Raw genomic sequence first — 16,723 nt, 5'->3', positions numbered from 1 at the left:
CGCATGACAAAATAAAGAGGGAGGAGGGGGAGATGCCAGACCCCCTCTCCAAATTCCCAGGCAACAACCGCACGAGGACAGCGCCTGCCCCAGCAGCCCCCAAACGCAGGCACGCGCTTGCAAAGTCACAGGGCCCAAGAACGGAAACCGGGGGGAGGAGGGGATACGCCGCCTTAAGTGTCACTGACCTTGCGGCCGGGTCTGCCGCCTGTTTACTCGGGAGTAAGTGCCGCTGCGATCCGAGCGTCTTACTCACGGGGAAGACCGGCGCAACCTCAGAGGTGGAAGAGGCCGCCCTTCAGCTGCAAAGTCTGGGAAATCCCATCCTCGGAATATGCGGGTGTGTGAACGGAAGGGAGGCCTCCTGGGTCACTGGAAATACTTTTTTCCTCTCCACCGGTCCGCAAGGTGCAATCAGGTCTAAGCGAAAGTGAGTCCCGTTTTACTGAATGGGGTTACTCCTAGGAAAGTGTTTTAGGCCTGCAGTCTCAAGCTCTTACAGATGGGGTAGGATGGCTTTTCTTTACGAATGCAAACCCTCCACCCCAAAACCACCAGGTTCCTTCCAGCCTCTTTCTCGCATTTTCCAAGTATGCTCTTTCCACTCCCTCTCTTTTGAGTTTGAAAACCAGGAAAGTTCTTTTTTTCCCTCCCCGCCCAGATTTTCCCCTTCCTCTCCGCCGCCTTTAATCCCTCGACTGGGTCATTTTCAAAACCTGGAATCGGAGATCAAACTTACAGGCGAAGTTTTATTCGGTCTGTGACCGAGGAGGGGAGTTTTGCCGATTCCCTTCCGATTAGATTCTGGGTTGACTCCGTTTCTAAAGAACTGCTTTGAAACATCCAAGTCGACTCCCAAATCTGAGCAAAACGCCTCGAGCGTGACTTCCAAAGTCAGAGGGGAAGAAAGGGAAAACGAATTTGCCCCCAAGACTTTCCGGACCCGGTTCGGATCCTGGGGGGAGGGGGCAGCCGCCCCCATCGCAGCCCCCACCCGAGAAGAATATCGCGGCTGCCCCTCACCCCAAGAGTCTTTCCCCACCTGATGCTCTTGGAGAGGGTTGGTTCGTGGGGTCCCGGTTGGGTCCAAGGTTAATAATGGTCCCATGTCTAGGGGGGGAGAGGCCGCCTCCCGGCCGGCCGCCACCCCCTGAGAAGTCCCCGGCCCCGATCCCGGCCCGCCGGCCCCGATCCGCCCGCCCCCCTCGGCGCAATACTCACGGAGCCGCGTCCAACCAGGTGCGCCTGTCGCCTTTGCACAATAGGGCTGCCTCCTTTTTCCCCCTCTGTGCCAAGCGCCGGGCTGGAGCCAATTTAGATATGCTATAAATTAAGAGGTTGCCATGGCCACCGCCCGGCCATTGGCCGCCGCCGGCCCGACGCGCCGCCCGACGTCACCAAATCTGAATAAGGATGCGCGAATTACTAAAGCCCGGAGACAAAGCTCGGCGATGGGAGCAGCATGAAAGTGGAGCCGAGGCCCCGGCAGCCCAGCTCCTCACCGGCCCCGGCCCGCCGCAGCCGCAGCCGCCCCGCCGGCCACGCTCGCCCTCCATGCCGCGCTGACGGGGCCCGGCGCTGCCCCACGAGAGGCCCAGCCGGGCGCCAGGGGGGAGACGGCGGCCCAGGAGGAGGAGCAGCGGCAGCAGCAGGAGGAGGAGGAAGAGGAGGCCGGCCGGCAGGAGCGCGCTGAGCCCGAAGACGCGCGGCCCGACGGCTGCGGGGAGGCGGCGGCGGCGGCGGGCCTGGACGGCTGCGGCGGCGGCGGGGAGGCCCCCTGGTCCGGCCGCGGGGATGATGGTGCATTGCGCGGGCTGCGAGCGGCCCATCCTGGACCGCTTCCTGCTCAACGTCCTCGACCGGGCCTGGCACATCAAGTGCGTGCAGTGCTGCGAGTGCAAATGCAACCTCACCGAGAAGTGCTTCTCCCGCGAAGGGAAGCTCTACTGCAAGAACGACTTTTTCAGGTGAGCGGGACCTGCTCTCTCTCCCCCCTCCGTGCCCTTCCCCCGCTTGCCTGCCCCCCCCCACATCGCCTTCAAGCAGAGAGGGGGAAGGGGGGATGTGGGGGCACTGCCCATTTGTCTTCAGTGGGGGCACTGCCCATTTGTCTCTTGGGCGCTGCCCCTCAGGGCTTCGCCTTCCCTTCCAGGAGCTTTACCCGCCGGTGGGTCCCGGGGAGCCCAAATCAAATGCGGATCTTCTTCTCCACACACCCCCACCCCCCACCTCCCACGGCGTGGCCCTGATGGTAGACACTGACCGGTGCTTGGGGCACGGTTTCCCCTGGGGTCCAGTCTGAGGGAGGGCGATGGGGCTTTCTTCAGCAAGAGAGTACAGCTGGGCCCTCCCCACGAAGCTTTGAGCGGAACGAAGGAGCCTTGCTTTCCACGAAGGGGACTCCCAGGGAAGGCTGCCTAGCGGGTAGCCTTCACCTGCAGGTGCCTTCGGATGCCGGGCCGACTGGCTTCAGTCACAGAGGGGAGCACCGCCTCCCTCCCGCCCGCCAGCCATGAAAAAAGATATCCCAGAAGCCGAATAAACATCTCAGAGGCCCTCTTTTAAACTGCTTTTTTTTCCTGGCCAGGAACTGAGGGCCCCACTGGTCTCTGCAACGCAGGAGACGACCATGAAAAGGACAAACCGACCAAATGAAACGAATATCTGTCATCTGCCCCCAACGATTTCTGCTTCCCAGAAATTGAGATTTTGAATCCACCGAAAGGGGGGAGGCTTCAGCCTTCCCATCTGGCCGCGTTTTATTTCGGAGTGAGCCCCCTTTGGCTTCACTGGGACTTATTTCGTAGTAAAGATACGAAAACTCGGTGACCCTGTTCAGAGATGGGGACTGCTCTTCTTGGCTTCCTTGGGGAGGGAACGGCGAGGGAGATAAACTCCACTGCAATCCCCCCCCCCCCATAAACAGAGGCCCGACCAGTTCCGGATCTGGTGCCGGCTTGGCAGACCAATACCCGCCTCACCCCTCCCCCGCGATGCCCACCCCGGACAGGGCAAGTGAGCTTGCTACATGCGCCCTCCAAACCTCTCCCGCGCACGTTTACTCTGAAGAAAGTCTGGTGGGTTTCAATGGGGATCCCTCCCAACCTCTTGGAAGTGAACCCCGCCGATTTCAACCGAGCTTACTCGCGAGTAAGTGCACAGGGATCACAGCCTTGTGTTAAAAGGTGGCCGGAGCGGGGGGGGATGGGGGGAGAGATACACATGCACATGTTCGGGATCCCAAGGAAGAAACCTTAGAAAATTTCCCTAATATTTGCAAACGATCGTTTCTCCCAGTTTTTGGTTTTTGAACGCAAAGGTTCGCGTCCGCTTCATGGAGCGGGGAATCCAGATCTTCTTCTACGGGAGAAAATTATTTCTCTGCCAGAAATCCGGGAAAGGACCGTGTTTAAGGCGATCCTCTTCTGCCTTGACTTTGCAGATGGGATAAAGGGGAGGGGGGTGGTGGGGGGTGGGAGAGAGAGAGACTTTTCGCCCACCCGCATTTTATTTGTGTCTTCAGGAGAAAAAAACCCCACAAATAACCCTCAATCGAAAATGCAAATCCGTTCCGGCCTTTTGTTTTCGGGCTGTAATTGAGGTAGACTCGCCTATTTGCTCAGTGACGAAGACAGCAGGCGCGGTGGGGGTCGGGTAAGGGGTGGGGAGGGGGCTGAAGTGACTTCGGCTCTGCAGGCATCGCGCCCCAAGGCGACAGCATGTGAATAGGGGCTAAGCCGGATTTGCACATGTAAACGGGCCTCCAACTGCCACTCCGAATTCACGCGCGGGTTACCTTCCCCCTCCCCTCCTCTCCGGCCCCTCCCCCCATTTATTTAGTTATTTATTTATTTATTTAAAACACCTCCTTAAGCGCCTTGAATGATTTTTGATAAGGTGCAGACGAGGCTATTACGCCCCGGGGAGGGACCGGGAGGGGAAAATGATTTATGGGTTGTAATGTTTTCACTAAATCAAAGTCATCCCGGGCTCTGGCAGAGAGACGAGAGGCCTTGGCCCAGGGTGTCCAATTCTGCTTTACCCTAGATGCGGTCTGGGGTGGGGGTGGGGGCGCTAAGGGACAGTGAACCCCATCCCCGCCGGCATCCTGCTTTCGTCTTGTTTTTCCGCACTTGGGTGCACTTAAACAGGCGCCTGGCCCTCCCCAGCCCCACCCGGGTCCAATCCAGACTGTATAAAACACTTTTGGATGTATAAAACTGGGTCTTCGTTGAGCCCTACTGGAGAATGGGCAAGAAGGTGCATTCTCGGTTTGCCTTCTCCCCACTCCCAAGGGGGTAGGAAATGGCAGGATCCGGGGACCCTTGAACCAGTTTTTGGAGAGCCGTTCAGTGCATTGCCAGCCGGGCCCTGCGCTGGGCGAGTTTCCGATGCAAAAAATCCAGCCAAGCCATCTCCTGGGTTTTAGTCCAGCTGTGCTCGCCCAGGGCGCTATTCCAATAGATGCTGCCCTTCAAGCACACCTCTAAAAAACAGAAAGGATTTCCCCTAAAGGAGGCAAGCAAATGAAAGAATCCCAACTGTTTCTCGGCATGGGGAATGTATAATCCCGGGCATTCCTCCTACGGCATCCCCCATTTCCGCTCGACAGCACAGTGGATTTATTTTTAAGCCCCCGATTGGGAATGGTTGGGCCAGGCGCTCCCCAGACTGAGCCCCCCTTTTCCTTCTCGCCCCTCCCTGCCTCAACGTCTTGGCCCTGCGCCCTCTTCCTTTTCGCAGGAGATTCGGTACCAAATGCGCCGGGTGTGCGCAGGGCATCTCGCCTTCGGACCTGGTGCGCAAAGCGCGGAGCAAAGTCTTTCACCTGAACTGTTTCACCTGCATGGTCTGTAACAAGCAGCTTTCCACCGGCGAAGAACTCTACATCATCGACGAGAACAAATTCGTCTGCAAGGACGACTACATGAGCTCGGCCAGCTTGAAAGAAGGCAGCCTCAACTCCGGTAAGAGCGCCAGCAGCGGCACCAAGGCCAGGCAGCCTCTAATCTGGAGAACCAGGTTTGATTCCCCACTCCTCCAACTGAGTGGCAGATGCTTATCTGGTGAACCAGATGTATTTCTGTACTCCTACCTTCCTGCTGGGTGACCTTGGGCCAGTAGTCACAGTTCTCTCAGAACTCTCTCAGCCCCACCTACCTCACAAGGTGTGTGCTGTGGGGAGAGGAAGGGAAAGGAGCTTGTTAAGCCACCTTGAGGCTCCAAACTCTTCTTCACTTTATTATTGTAGATTTCACAGCTGCCAGATCTTTAGCTGGTTGTTGGCCTTCATTATAATTTGAGCCTCACCCAGAAGCCTAGGAAGTTGTAATGTATGAGGTAGTATTCCTGCGGATCCCAACAGGGCTGCCTTCTGAATTTGACCAATGTTAATTTTGTCAATTCGAAGATGTTTCTATTTTTTATTATTATTATTATTATTATTATTATTATTATTATTATTATTATTATTATTATTAATGATGATGATGATAATGATGAAGGTGCAAAGCTATAGCATTTCACTAGCCCTCCATGGCACACCCTGTCCCTACATTTTAACTTCACAACAACCCTGTGAGGTAGACTAGTGTAATGATAGCAAATCCTTGCAATGGTCTTTTCAGCAAACTTTCTCTTGGGTAAACATGTTTGAAGTTGTGCTATGATCTAAGTAAATGGAGAAAGGAGACAGACCTGTGCCCCAAGTGCTTACAATCTTAAATGGACGCAGGGGGGAGGGGTCGCAGGGGGGGCAGCGTGATCAGAGGAGGAAGGTGAAGGGGAAAAGCTCCGATCTGTTTTGAAAGAACTGAATCCCTATGTTAACTGCGAAGGACACCCTTTCTTTCTTGACCTGGCGCTTTACAGAGAGAGCCAGCAAGGTCTCTGCCCCAAGCAGGTCACAATTTACATTTAATCTTTGGGGAGGTGAAAGGGAGGGAGGACCAGCTAAATTGTAATGGATAGCAGGCAGATTTCAAGGGGGAAACAGCCCCTCTGGTTAGTCTAACTCTGCCTCTTGGGCTGTGGAGGCTTATCTAGTGAACCAGATTAGTTTGTGAACTCCAGCACATTCCAGCTGGGTGACCTTGGACTAGTCACAGTTCTTTGGAGCTCTCTCAGCCCCACCTACCTCACAGGGTGTTTGTTGTGAGTGGGGAAGGGAAAGGAGTTTGTAATCCCCTTTGAGTCTCTGTACAGGAACAGAAAGGGGGGGGGTATAAATCCAACTCTTTTTCTTCTTCACCAAACTGACCTCAGAATAGTTCTAGAAAATTCACCAGCAGGGCAGAGACAGGAGGGGCGCCCCTTGATCTCCTCCTTCAGAGTCTGATTATTGTCCCCTCCCCAGCTCCTTCCTGCCCCCCCCCACCGGAAACTTGAGCAAGATCTCATTATTTGATTCAGCTTGGAAACGTTTGGAGCCAGTTATTCAATGGGAAAAGGAGGTAGAGTTGGGGGGGGGGGGCTGGGTGTAAAAAAAAGCGAATTTCCCCTTTATCAAGACTTGGGAAGTGAAGGCACTGACCCTATACACTCTGGACTGTGAATAAGTGGGGGAGGGGGACCCAATCCTACAGCAGAAGTCTCCCTTGCCAGACCTGTTCCTGGGTCTGGGTGTCTAGGCAGCAGCTGGAGGGGCGGTTCGTATGCCCCTCCCTCCAGTTAGAGGAGCTAGCAACTGAGTCTGCCCCCAACCCCAGGCACAAGGAGGGCCTCTCCTTTTCAGAAGTTCTACTTTTGAAGACCTGGACTTTCTCCTGGGTCTCTGTCTAGCAACCAGGAAAGGGAGGACGACTTGGCCAGGATATGCCTCACCTGAGCCTCCTTAACCCGGGTTGGCCCTATTCAGCTGACCAGATCTGGCTAGTTGGAGCTATCCAGGTGGGATTAGGGCTTGGTAAGGGTTCTTCAGAAAGGGTGGGGATTTTCCCAGCCTTCCCTGTCTCCTTCTCTCCCAGACTTGGGGAAAATGGAAGTCCAGCATTGCCCCACAAAGTCCAAGTGCTTTTGAGAGCCAGTGCGGTATAGTGGTTAAGAGCAGGTGGGTTCTAATCTGGAGAGCCGGGTTTGATTCCCCACTCCTCCACCTGAGGGGTGGAGGCTTATCTGGTGAACCAGATGTGTTCCCGCACTCCTACATTCTTGCTGGGTGACCTTGGGATAGTCACAGTTTCTCAGAATTCTCTCAGCCCCACCTACCTCGCAAGGTGTCTGTTGTGGGGAGAGGAAGGGAAAGGAGGTTGTAAGCCACCTTGAGTCTCCTTACAAGACAGTAAGGTCTTTGGATATAAATCCAAACTCTTTTTCTTTTCCCCACTGGGGGGGCCAGCTGAGCGACGCCTCCTTCCTCCTGCCCCACAGAGGCCACCAGCTCCCCCGGCCCCCCTTCCCCGCAAGTGACGACCACTCTGCCCTTTCCTCCGACAGTGTCCTCGTGTACCGACCGCAGCTTGTCTCCCGACATCCAGGACCCGATGCAGGACGACCCGAAGGAGACCGACAACTCCACCTCCTCCGATAAAGAGACCGCCAACAACGAGAACGAGGAGCAGAACTCGGGCACCAAGCGGCGGGGGCCTCGGACCACCATCAAGGCCAAGCAGCTGGAGACCCTCAAGGCCGCCTTCGCCGCCACCCCCAAGCCCACCCGGCACATCCGCGAGCAGCTGGCGCAAGAGACCGGCCTCAACATGAGAGTCATTCAGGTAAGAGGGACGCCGGGTCTGCCGCCTCCGAAGTGCGGCGCTGGGCTGGTCTCGAACTCCCCTAGCCCGTGGGGTGGCCTGGCCCATCCTGGGCTTCGGACGGGCTCCTTGTTGGCCCCCCCCCCGCCCTTCGCCACGCCTCCCTCCGCAGTCGCCACGCCTCCCTCCGCAGTCGCGTCTCCTGGTCTACCGAAAGGGGGCGCTTCTGCTTGCACCGGAAGACGCCATCCCCGGTCGCCACGGGCAGCCGGAAAGGACCTTCTGCGTTCTGACGTCATCCGGACCAGGGAGGAAGTCCCTCCTCAAACCCCGCGCCCCGGAGGGCTTGGTGGAGCGTCAGAACTCCAATCCAATCCAAAAACCTTTATTAGGCATAAAACCAGAAGTACCATCCATTCCAAGTGCAATAACAGGATCATTGCTACACATCATGTAGAACACGGATTAAAAAATTGTGGCAACTGCTTCAGAAATGTCTACATGAGGGCTGCGTGCTCAATAGCTTAGACATCTTTAGTTTGTCGCGTCAGAACTTCGGAATTCTTCCAGCTCCTGCTCACCGGAAGGATCCTTATCGTGAATGATCTGGGGGGATCTCCCCCAAAAGGATTCCTCCTCATTTTGCTAATGTCGCGGACTGGCAGCAGCGGGAGGTTGTTTTATTTCTGGAGGCGAAACAGTGGCAGGCAACGGGACCTTCTTCAGACAGCTGGGGTCTTGGTGGAAGGAGTCTGGGATTTTTCACAGGCGTCGTCTTCGTGTCCAGTCCTAGTTGTCACCTGTGGCCTAAGAAAGGCTGCGATCCGAAGCGCGGCTCCGAGGGAGTAAGTCCCCCAGCAGACAGGCCCAGGAACTTCGGATCTGTTGGGGCCAGCCAAGGCCCTCGCTCCGGCTTCGCTGAAAGGGATGAGAACTGCACCTGAGCCCCCCAGAGATCTTGAGAGTCAATACTTGGACATCAGACTCACTGTTTTCAGTGGGATTGACTGCCCAGGACCCTTTCCTATGGGATCACAGCCTCAGCCCCTAAGTTGCACAGACAGTCTGTGGGGCAACGATCCAGCCAAGCCTAAGAACGTTGGGATCCCAGTCATCTCAATTGGAAACTTTCACCTTCTGGCTGAAATCAAGAAGTTTGCCCCACAAACGTTTAGGTTTCGGTAACAGCTGCACTTAGGGAAATGGTGCTGGCAGTCAGCCCCTATACTGCCGAATAGAATAACAGCTAATAAATGCTGTAGCAGTAAATAACGCCTTTAACAGGGCCTTTTTGCAGCATTTACTTAAAGCAGAACAATATTTTAAAAGCAAAAACAAAAGCAAAAACAAATATTTAAAAAATAGATAAATCAATATTGTTCTCTTCTGTAGAGTGAGACAGAGAGGCCAGTGATAGAGAATTTATAGTCGCCATTTACATTCAAAACTCACACCTGCACCCAGAGATCCTATTACTCAGAAGTAAATCCCACTCTGTTACATGGGATTGCTGGTTAATAAAATGGCATTCCGGAGGTTGCAGTCCTGGGATTAAGTTGTCATGAATAACATTCCACTTGCTTCTGAGTAGGACTGCTTAGGACTGAGTAGGACCTGCTTAGGACTGATCCCTAAAGTTGCAGGGGAGACCTAGGACCATAGATAATTGTGCAGCGGAGGTGTGTGTGTGTGCTTCATTGACATTGGCTGGAGATCCGTAAAACAATAACTCGGAATACGAAATTCAGGCCCACCTTTGTGGATTTTGCACAGCATATTTATAGCGAATTGCAATCCTTGTAAATGAACTCGTTTCCCCTTTTTATGAATGGAAATTCGCCCCAGTGATGAAGGGGCTGCAGGAAACTGTGCTGCACTTCCCCAAGCTGAGGTCTGTTGGCCGGAGTCACTCCGGAAAGGGGGTGTGGGGGTTCCTCTGCATGAGATTCCGCGGTGCAAGAAGCCGGCATCTTCCCCCTCAAAACAAGACACCTCTCGGGAGATTGTGAGCTTTTCGGGCTGTGTGGCCATGGTCTGGTAAATCTTGTTCCTAGGAAGAAGATCCCCCCCCCCAAACAAGAGCAAAGCCGACAGCCGTCCGCCCCGTCAAATTCGCTTCTCAGCCTTCCCGGGCCAAGGGAGAGCACCAGAGGCCCAGCAGGGTCCAGCTAGGAACAAGATCTACCAGACCACGGCCAGACAGCCCAGAAAATCCACAACAACCAGTTGAGTCCAGCAGTGAAAGCCTTTGACAATACTTCCGGGAGAGTCTGCAAAGACTGAGGACACGAAACTTGGACCGAGCACCTTTGGCAGGCAGAGGAGGAAGCCGTCTTGGGTTGCTGGCAGCTGGCCACCTGGCACGCCTTGCCGGAAAAGTGTTGCCAAACCACCTGTCCCTTCCGGATGGACTCTCTTTCCCTCATCGCTGGGACTGGGGAAATGAGGCCCGGGAAGGCTGAGAAGCGAATTCGATGGCTGCTTAGGCCGATGGGCCCCAGGGAAGTCTCCTCCAGGACACGAGAACTGGAGAACTCCCCCTCCTCAGTCCTCGTCCTCAGTTCTATGAACCTCCACCTGGAAAGCATTTGGGTTGTGGGGGAGAGCTGCCAAGCCCCCCTACCCCGCCTAAAGCGTCCAGGACTCTAGAGAGCTCTACAGACAGGAAGAGAAGTAACGCTTGCAAAGGCGGCCGGGATTTTAAGGGGCCCATTTGCGAAGGAGGGAGAGGACTCCATCTTTGCTCCCCCCGCCCCCGAAATGAAGCCGGGAAGCGCCCCGTGATGGAAGAATATGGAGCCCTTTTATAGCAGAAGGACAGGCCAGCCAGCGAGGTGGGCGCGCAGGACAAGAGAGAACCAAAGCGAAACGGAGGAGGGAAACGATTCTCGGGTCTGCAGTTACCGCACAATTGTAGAAGCTGTTCTGGGCGCACTTTTGGACTTACCGATTACAACGATGAGCAGCGGCTATTATTACCGGGAGTAGATTTATTCTGAATTCGACTCTAGTCCTGGCGACAATGGTGGCGGCATTGGCCACATCATCCAACCCCACTCCCCGTTCCTGAGACAAAGAGCCACATCCTTTCCCTCCCCACCCCCCCCCCCGCGCTGAAATGTTTGCGTGCCCCCTGCAAGGACAGGCTGGCCGGTTGCTGGCCGCATCTCGGGGGCCCGATCCTGCGGGCCCTTCCCCCACCCCGGAAATAAACGAATGAGGCTCATAAGGGTTGGCGGTCTCCTCTGCTCGCCACCTTTGTGTCGGTCCAGGCCCAGCCGCTGGTTCTGGCCAAGAGGCATCTCCCTAATTTCTTCTGCCCCCCCCCCCCCGCCAGGTTCCCTCTTCTCTGTCTCGGGGGTTCGGTGGAGGAAAAGGTGTTCGCCTTCCTCAGTGGGGGAGGGGGAGCTGTTGCCGTCGAGTCTTTGTGTGTGTCCCCTTCAACCCCCCCCCTTCCCATTATCTGTGTTCGCTTTCAGTTTAGCCCCACTTTCTGCCTCCCCACCTATCCTGGGGGGGGGGCAAGGGAACCCCCTCTGGGGCTTCGCTCTGGGCTCAGGGCTGTCCTTGTCTCTGCCCGCAGGTTTGGTTCCAGAACCGACGGTCCAAGGAGCGGCGGATGAAGCAGCTGAGCGCGCTGGGAGCCCGCAGGCACGCTTTCTTCAGGAGTCCTCGGCGCATGCGCCCTCTGGGAGGCCGGCTGGATGAATCCGAGATGCTGGGCTCCACTCCGTACACCTACTACGGAGGTAAACGGCTCTTCTGAGAAGGGCAGGAAAGGGAGGGGGGGTTCTTCCGTCCGGCCACCGGCCTCTTTCTGCCTCACGGCGCCATCCTAAACACAGTCTTACCTTTCCAAGCGCGTGGAATTCAATGCCCGTCGAAGGGCGCAGCTATGTTTAGGACCGCCTTGGAGAGGCGCTGTCCAGCGCAGCTCTACTCGGAAGCAAACCCCACGTGTTTTTACCCCCAGGAAGGCTTTATTTTGGGATCGTAGCCAAAATGTGTGACCATTGGACGTAAACAGTTGGACGGGTTTTACTTCTGGGCTCCTTGACGGTTCCTTCCGCCCCTCTCTTGCGAGGCTCCGCTGCCAAGGCGAAAACTCGAGGGGGCGGCGGAAAGGGGGGAGGGCGGTCGCGTGTGTCCCCCCTCCTCCTCTCGGGTCCCGTTTCCTTCCCTCTGGGCGCCCCGCCGAACCTGGCCGGCGCTTCGCTTCCGCTGGGCTGGGCCCCCGCTGCCCCCCCCAGAAAGGGGCCTTTTGTGCGGGCGGCGCGGCCCCTCGGACGCCCCGTGCGCTCCGCTTGTGCAGCCAGGAACAAAGCGCCCAGCTGCCCTCCTTTTTGTCCTCCTGGCAGACGGCATTTGTTCCAATTACGCCCTGGCAACGCGGGGGGGGGGGCGCGGAGGTTGAGCCCAGCCGCCGCTCCTCCCCACCCCCGCGCCGGGAACTGCCTGGGCTTTGCGGCCGGCCTCCCCGGCTCCCGGGGGCTTTGGGTGGCCCCTACAAGGAGACCCCGAAAGCCGGTCGGGAAGGTGTGGAGAGACACAATAAGCAACTGCAGGCTGGAGGGCGGGGGACTTCCGAAGAACCAAACTCTTCCGATGAGGAGGGAACAACCGCAACCACCCCCCTCCCAGCATGCCTCTTCTGAGAGACGGGGGGGGGGCTTCTTCCCACCCCCGGGTGCCCAGGAGTGGGTCGTGTGGTGTTGCGCGCCCTTTCCAAACTCTCTGACCCTCCGACTTTCCAAGGTTGCCCGGGGGTGTATGGGGGGGGGGGTCAGCCCGGTCGCAATGGGTGGTTCTTGCTTCCGAGTAGACCCGCAGAGGTTCGGCCTGATTTGCTGCGCGCCTCTGAATCTTGCCACGGAGGAGGGAGTGTGTTTTTTCGGCTTAGGGGGGCTCTCCCTTCCCGCACGGGAATAAACCCCGCAGTTTCCCGACGGCCCCGCAGTGCCGCAGAGCGCGACCACAGGAGCGTGCGGCTGTGCGGAGCTTTTGGTTCGCCTTGAAACCGTATTGTCTGAACGCAGTTCTGGAACTAAAGAAAATCTCCGGTCTGTTTTGCCGGCTGCGTCCTTTCCGGGGGGGGGGGGTCGTAACGCCCCCCTAGAAAGCTTGGTTCGGGGTCTGCAAAAAGAGCGAGATCCCGCATACCTTTAATCGGAACTCGTGTATTGGATCGGCCCAGTTGAAAGCGATCTCTGCAGCCGTTGGACGCGCGTTTGGGGCAAGCTGTGTTTGGTTGGAGCGCGGTCCTCGCCGGGTACTTTTGGGACATCTTTCCTCCGCTTTCCCCAAGATGAACATCTGGATCGAGCGCCTCTGTGTCTTGGGTGGCTTTTGTGATAGGTCGGTGGCAGGCTGAGAAGAGGCAGCTGTGGCTTGTTCGAACGAGGTGCAAACCTAAAGTAAAACCCACCATGAGTCAGTGGTAGGCGGCTGTCCCATTAAAGACGTCGGGTTGTGTTATCGAGTCTGCCCTTGAAGAGGCCTTGCGTTGGTTGCCTGGTTCTTTTTAATCGTGAATTCGGATTGGGGGGGTCGGAAAGACGGAATAGCGGCAATATGGAACTCCCAAAATTGGAGTAGGCTAATGTCCGGCCTCTCCTTTCCAGTTCGGTCTCATCTTCGTGAGACCGGACTGGAATAGCCCTTGCTGGCTATTTGTCTGCCCCCCCCCCCCGCAAAAAAAATGAGAGCGCGACCCGCCGATATTTGCCGCCGGATTCCTTTTGATGGGTGGTGTTAAACACGTGCTCGAACCTCTGGCGTTGAAATAAATCAACCCGATTAGCGTCCTAATCCTAAACACGTTTACTCAAAAGTAAACTCTTCGCTGGTCTCTTCTTACGAATGGGCCCAGGGCTGCGGAAGTGCTTGGCTATGTCCGGATCGTGGCCTTAAGGTTTCTCGCCCTGAGCCCTGCATGGCAGGTTTCATAAAATAGCCCATACACCTGCTTAGCCTTTTTATTTAAAGCGATTTAAATTCGCACCGGTTGTTTCTTCCCTTAGCCGAGATTCGGTTCTGCTCTTGTGCAAACGGAGACTTTCCTGGTGTAACTTGGCACATAAATTTTGAAGAGGCAGCGAGAACTGCGCCTAGTCAGGCGTACTCGCGATTATATATAGATAGATATCGTATTTATCTGCGCGGTCTTTCCGCACTAAGCGCGATTGCGCCGGGTTTCTTTTCAGGGGAATCGAGGCGTTTATTTGAACAAGGCTTTATATTTGGGACTTCTGGCCCCTGGAATCTCTTCCTATGCGGTCACTGCCTAAACTCCATCGAACACGGTGGGCTTTACTTCTGAGTAAACACTCGAGCTTCGAAGAGATTGATGGAGCTGCAGGGCGAACTGATTTGGGAAATTTGCTTCCCATTTGGCTGCATCCCCTACGCCGGTATATTAAGCTACAGGGAGAATCCCCTTCGTGCAGGTGACTCATAGATGTTTTTGTTCTTTAATGGAGTGCCAGGTGCCACCCCTCATCCTCCCACACAACGTGTAGCCTGGCAAGGTTGAGGCATGCCCGGATCGGGGCATCGGCGGCAATGGGGAGAGTCAGGCCCAGTGGAGTGCAACCCCCCTTGTGTTGAGCCTGCTGCCCCCAAGGGGAAAGAATCCTTCCGCGGTTGCTACTGCTAGGGCTGGATTGGAGGGGTGGGGGGAGCGGAGCACTTGACTGGGAGCGGAGCAGCTTCACGGCGGTCTGTTCTTGTCATGCGCTTCCCCGCCAGCGGGAGGCGCCTTTCCTGATCCGGACACATTTTGGACGGAATTCCAGCTCAGTTTGTTTGGACGTGGAGTTGGCTTGTACTAGACTCGGATATCAAAGGTTTGGTCAGTCCCGCAACTTTTGTGGGAAGGTTAAAAAAAGGCTGTATGTCACACCATTACACACCACACACACGCGCGCGCGCACGCGCACACACACACACACACACACACAGAGGGGGGGGGAGAGGAGGAGGCCCTTCAGAGGCAATTCCAAAGTAGCCCTAAAACCACTGTTTCTTACTATACAAATTCAACAGCTGGGCCTTTAGATTTGTAAGTCTACCTATCTCTGTTCTTTCGTTCTTTCGTTCTTTCGTTCTTTCTTTCTTTCTTTCTTTCTTTTCTTTCTTTCTTTTCTTTCTGGCATTGACTCATTTGTTTATTTAACTTATTTCTAAGTCCGCCTTTCTCTTGCGCTTGGGGGGGGGGGGCGCTCAGAGTCATTTGCTGTTCTGTGGGAGTCCGTTTGTGTCAAACTGAACCCCCTCTTCAGTTTGCCAGGATCTATAAACGTAATACTTATATTGCTAATTAATCGTAATGATTAACAAGTTATTCTTTCGTTTGCGGTAGTCCCGGAGTTCCAGTGAATCCTTGTTGTTGTTATTTACATATTGCATGTGTGTTATCGCTTAATAGTAGCAAACATGAGTCTAATGGTTACTATTAACACTGTGGTAGGGTTTGTAGTGTGTGTAGCTCTGGCTATTCCGTTGCACAGCGCGGGGGGGGGGGGAGGAGGCAGCATCCCTTCCACCTGGCCCAACGGGTGGTGGGGTGTATCTCGGCCGGTCGGGTTGCCTTAGTCCGCCCTCACCCGCTCTTTCGCCTCCCTCCCTCCGCAGATTACCAGGGCGACTACTACGGCCCAGGGAGCAACTACGACTTCTTTCCGCACGGGCCGCCCTCGCAGGCGCAGTCTCCCGCCGACTCCAGCTACATCCCGACCTCGGGGGCCGGCTCCACGCCGCTTGGACCCCTGGAACCCCCCCTCCCCGGGCACCACTCTTCCGAGAACCAAAGGTACACGGATATGATCTCGCACCCCGACACCCCCAGCCCGGAGCCCGGCCTCCCCGGCTCGCTGCACCCCATCCCGGGAGAGGTCTTCAGCGGCGGGCCCAGCCCCCCTTTCTCCATGGCCGGCTACAGCGGGCCCCTCTCGCACCCCAACCAGGAGCTCAACGAGACAGCGGTGTGGTAGAGCGCCCCCTGGCGGAGGGCGCCCTCCTGACCCAGGACCTAGCCCTCGCCGGCGCCGTCCGCCCCGTCGGGGCCAGACTCCAGTACCAAAAGCGCCACCGTGATGCCAAATCGCACAACCTCTTCCCGCGGGGCCGCTGCAGGGCCACGCGTGGCCCACTGCCTCGCCCCGGGTGGGCTCAGTGGGGACGCTTCTTCGACCCAGCTGCCCCGCCCAGGCGTGGTCCGCCTCGCTTGTTCCACGAACCTCCGCCAGTTCCTTGGACCAAAGCTTGACTCGCCTGTTTCGCAGACTGAAGGATAAGAGGGGGGAGGGGCTGCATACCCACCCCCCTCCCGCTGCCCCAATCCAGGATTGCGTCTTGGTTTTGGTTTGATTCTTTTCTTTTTCCGTTGGGTTGGGGGTTGTGTTCTTTTTTTCCCTCCTAAATCAGAAAAAAAAAGATAACCGGTTTATTTGATTAGAAGGTTTGATTTGGTGCGTGTTCGACGGTGGCGGGGGAGGGAGGGGGTCTGTCTGGAGGAAGGGAGGGAGGCTTCATCAGTGGTACGTCGCCCTCTCGTGGTAAGTGCTGGAACGACTTGCAGGACTTATTTAACTCTGTTTGAAGGGGTTTGGGGAGGGATCCTTTTGGTTCGATTATAATTATTAATATTATTATTATTAATATTATTTGGCGGAAATATAACCACAACTACCAATTTAAAAGAGAGCCGACTTTGGAATGCCGCTAGCAAAACGCCAATCCAGTCCAAACCTTTCTTGGAGGCTACACCAGTTTAAGGATGTATTATAGTTTTTTCTGCTCCTAGTTTCTTTATTTTGTATAAAGAAGAAACAAATAAAGTATGTTTTTGTGTTTATTGATTATTTATTGCGCCTTAGTCATCTGAAGTGACAGTGTTCACCCTGGGTGACCGGAGCGAACAGTGTAGTGGGAAGGAAAAAAGAGTCATTAGTTTACTATCCTATTTTATACTAATTAATATATTGTGGCGTTTAATATGCAGGACATGGTACTCTACAGAGTAACAGCCACAA

The 16,723-nt window shown here is 55.6% G+C and overlaps 1 protein-coding gene across 1 annotated transcript; it reads left to right on the top strand.

Annotated features, from left to right (window-relative positions):
- The first annotated feature begins 1,428 nt into the window (after positions 1-1,428).
- Positions 1,429-16,552, top strand: LHX5 (LIM homeobox 5). The gene is made up of 5 exons (XM_048515031.1): positions 1,429-1,967; positions 4,744-4,967; positions 7,435-7,712; positions 11,275-11,440; positions 15,324-16,552. The coding sequence occupies exons 1-5, from the start codon at positions 1,795-1,797 to the stop codon at positions 15,680-15,682; spliced, it is 1,200 nt and encodes a 399-aa protein (XP_048370988.1). The 5' UTR covers positions 1,429-1,794; the 3' UTR covers positions 15,683-16,552.
- Positions 16,553-16,723: the final 171 nt, after the last annotated feature.

The sequence above is a fragment of the Sphaerodactylus townsendi genome, linkage group LG13, assembly GCF_021028975.2.
Source record: "Sphaerodactylus townsendi isolate TG3544 linkage group LG13, MPM_Stown_v2.3, whole genome shotgun sequence".
NCBI lineage: Eukaryota > Metazoa > Chordata > Lepidosauria > Squamata > Sphaerodactylidae > Sphaerodactylus > Sphaerodactylus townsendi.
This window is presented reverse-complemented; position numbering and strand designations above follow the sequence as displayed.

Bases quoted from the DNA above. Each gene is read 5' to 3' on its own strand.
- LHX5 (XM_048515031.1), top strand. From the start codon at position 1,795: ATGATGGTGCATTGCGCGGGCTGCGAGCGGCCCATCCTGGACCGCTTC. The intron at 1,968-4,743 runs GTGAGCGGGACC...TCCTTTTCGCAG, and splicing joins TGCAAGAACGACTTTTTCAG to GAGATTCGGTACCAAATGCG. The intron at 7,713-11,274 runs GTAAGAGGGACG...CTCTGCCCGCAG, and splicing joins TCAACATGAGAGTCATTCAG to GTTTGGTTCCAGAACCGACG.